Below are 3,833 nucleotides of genomic sequence, written 5' to 3'. Positions count from 1 at the left end.
ACAAGCAGTATGTAAGTGTTTCCTTTTCTCCACAACCTCACCAGCATCTGTTTTTTTTTATACACTTTCTGATTCTTGAAGTGCATTTCAGGGCTACTCGAATTTCATTGGCCAAATCAAGTCACACAGCAAAGTTTAAAATTGGTGGAGTGAAGGAAATACCTTACCCCTGATAGGACAGGAGACTAAATATCAGTGGACAATAATACAGTCTACCACAACTACAATCATGTGTAACTAGTCATGCATCGCTTAATGATGGGGATACATTCGGAGAAATGTGTCCTTAGGTGATTTTATCAACCTGTGAACATCACAGAGTGTATTTACACAAACCTAGATGGTATCGCCTACTGTATACCTAAGCTATATGATATAGCCTGTTGTTCCCAGGCTACAAACCCAATATTGTAGGCAATTGTAACACAATAAGTATTTGTGTATTTAAACAGAAAAATAGCTAATGGATACTAGGCTTAATACTTGGGTGATGAAATAATCTGTACAACAAAACCCCCACAACATGGATTTACCTAGATAACAAACCTGTACATGTAACTTAAAAGTTTTAAAAAATACAGTATATATATGGTACTATAATGTTATGCAATCACCATCATATAGGTGACCCATCACTGACCAAAACTTCGTTATGCAGTGTGTGACTATATTCTATTTTCTCATTTTCAGAAGTCTCAGCTTCAAGAGGGAAGGGTGTTATTTCTGTTTTCATGGTCCATAGTTCAAAGATGGTATTCAGCCCTTCTATCCATTCATTTAATAAATATTACTAAGTATTTTGGAGGCAAAGGCCATGCATGTGAAAAGCTAGATACAGGATAATATAAATTGATAAAAAGGAACATCAGAGGACTCTTTTGATAAGTGTTCACTAAAAGAATTGGCCATGTCTATCAGGAAGGAAGTAAAAAGGGAATTGACTTAATAGAAGAAATATATCTACTTATAAATGGAGCTGTCTAACTGTAGAAATAAAATTGGGAAATAGTAGGCTGTAAAAAGAGTGGCAAAGGGTGGAGGGTACTTGTCAGAAAAGACATGGGGGTAATTTTAGTACTAAAAGGAATAATGGTTTTGGAGTCACAAAATTTGTGGTTCATTTCCTCACTCATACCTGGATAAAGAAGTCACCTGTTTGGGTGACTCAGCTGTTTGGACCAATCTCAGCCAATATTCCTACTGTCTTTCACCTAGATTACAATATCACTTTGAGAGGTCTGTCTTCCTTAGCCATGTGATGAGTCTATGACAATGGGAAGGTCAAGCCTCTACTATCAGACCAGACTATAGGTGCACTCCTGGTTTGACCTGACTCATAGATCTGTGAGGAATGAAACTTCATTTTCCTTGTCATACTAGAGAATTGAGAATTGTCAAAGACATTCAGCAATTTTCCTATTTAGATTTTTCCTCTCAACCCCAATCCAGCATTCTCATTACTTGACCCGGGGGCTAAAAAAAGAGAACTATCCATCTACATGTTCTTTCTCTGGAATAGACTGAGCACATAATCACAAATCTACTTGGTCTTGACTCCATAGATGATAGGATTGATCATAGGTGGGAAAAGGAGATAGAAAATAGCAAGGAGTATGTGGACGTGAGGGGCAGCACGGCAGGCTACACGGTACATAACTGAAGAGATGACTACCGGAGTGTAGGTGGACAGGATGGCACCTGTGTGAGACACGCATGTCCCAAATGCCTTGTAGCGGGCCTGTTGAGAGGCAAGCTGGAGAACTGCCTGAAGGATGAAGACATAAGACAGGATAACAAAGAGCAGGTCCAACACCACAATAAACATGGCCACAGCAATGCCATAGATATTGTTGAAGCTGGTGTCCCCACACGCCAGCCTCACCACAGCCATGTGTTCACAGTAGCAATGGGCAATCACTGGGCCTCGGCAGTAGTGGAAGTGTCTCAGCAGGAAGGGGAGTGGCGTCATTAGTGTCACAGCCCGGACCACAACAGCCATGCCAATCTTGGTGATGAGGGACCTAGTCAGGACTGTGGTATAGTGCAGTGGCTTGCAGATTGCCACATAGCGGTCAAAGGCCATGGCCAGCAGCACTGCTGACTCCATGATGGAGAAGGAGTGAAGGAAGAACATCTGGACCAGACAGGCAAAGAAGCTGATCTCCCGATCCCTGAACCAGAATATGGCAAGCATCTTGGGCAGCGTTGTAGAAGCAAGAACCAAGTCAATGGTTGCCAACATGGCCAGAAAGAGATACAGGGGCTCATGGAGGGCTGCGTCAGCCCGGATAATGAAGAGAAGGGTACAGTTTCCCAGCAGGGCCAGAGTATAAGCAAAGCAGAAGGGGATGGAGATCCAGACATGCAGGTGTTCCAAACCAGGAATTCCTACCAACAAAAAGGTAGCTGGATGTGTTGAGGTGATATTAGAGGGAAGCATGGCTCCCAGCAAATCTCCTTGTCAATTTTTACAGGGCTTCTTCACCTTCTATATATACTTTCTATAATATATATGATTAGAGTTCAACCTATTATATCCCACCTGCAAAGATTACCTCTTGTTTCCACTGCTAGACTTCAAATAAAATAACCTAGCAGCCTTCATAGACATGGAGAAGCATAATCCATATTTTCTACCATCAAAGAAATTTGAATCTCATTGAGTAGATAGAATATTAAATATCCATAGAATTGATATCCCAAGACAACTTTCATAAAGGAATGGAGTATATGTAGTGTCTTCTGTGTTCTTGGTGATGTCGTGAATACCTTGAAAAAAGAAGTGAAAATATGTTTAAGTCAATTCATTTCTTTAGCACATACATTGGTACCATTCTACCTTTCAGTTGAGCTAAATTCCCAAATGCAAGAGCCAATTTTCTCTCCTGAAATCTCAGTTGAGTCCATGTATAAGTCAAACCCTTCGGTTTCTAATGCCCAAATTAATCACACAATCTGCGTATTTTCCCTAAAACTACTTTATTTTATATGGTTGCTACTAGCCATATGTCACTATGTAAACTTAAATTTATATTTAATAAATTAATTTCACATTTATGCAAAACACTTTTCATGTGCTCAATAGCCACATGTGACTAGTGACTACCAAGAATATTTCCATCATTGTAGAAATTTCTGTTTAAGACCACTGCTCTACAGTATATCTTTCACATCTTCTCAATACTCATAGGTCTCTGTAAATATAGCCATGCTGCAAGCATACTGAGAAAATGAAAGGTCCTTTTTTGGTTCTCCATTGAAACTCATGTTAAACTCCTGTGCGTGTTACTCTCCCTCCACCTGTCTTCCAGTTCCTTCTTTTCGTCACAGGATAATTCTCTCTCATCTTTAGCAAGACTGACTTCTGACTTCCTAATGTCCTTCTTGTTAATAATTTTTACCTTTTTATCTTGTTCTGGTCATTTTTCTTTTTTCAGATCCTTAAACACTAGAGTTACCCAGTTTTTACCAAGATTGTTACTGTAAAATTATAAAATATATTTATATAAATATATATTTATACAAAATATAAAATATAGGATCCACTTAATGAGGTTCTTATGAGGATTAAATGAGATAATGCACTTCAAACACTTACTAGTTACAGAACAAAGTAAATACTGAAAATAAAAATGTGGTCTCTTTTTTAAAAAAAAAACTATTGGGAAATGTAATTGCTCAAAGATATTACAGCTAATAGTGTCAGACAGCCATATTTAGTCCTTCTTTCTACTGATTCCAACGTCCTAAGTAACTAGGGTTTTTGTTTCCATCTAGATGCCCTATATGCAACCTGCATCCAGCATAACCAGACTGAAAACTAACTTCCTTCT

At 38.7% G+C, this 3,833-nt stretch overlaps 1 protein-coding gene across 1 annotated transcript; it reads right to left on the bottom strand.

The window, feature by feature from the left end:
* Window positions 1–1,540: 1,540 nt before the first annotated feature.
* LOC104665180 (olfactory receptor 52K1) lies at window positions 1,541–2,440 on the bottom strand. The gene has a single exon (XM_010366948.2). The coding sequence runs from the start codon at window positions 2,438–2,440 to the stop codon at window positions 1,541–1,543; it is 900 nt and encodes a 299-aa protein (XP_010365250.2).
* Between the last annotated feature and the right edge of the window lie 1,393 nt (window positions 2,441–3,833).

This window comes from Rhinopithecus roxellana, chromosome 15 (assembly GCF_007565055.1).
Source record: "Rhinopithecus roxellana isolate Shanxi Qingling chromosome 15, ASM756505v1, whole genome shotgun sequence".
NCBI lineage: Eukaryota > Metazoa > Chordata > Mammalia > Primates > Cercopithecidae > Rhinopithecus > Rhinopithecus roxellana.
Note: the sequence above shows the minus strand (reverse complement) of the source record. Positions and strands in the feature narration are given on the sequence as shown.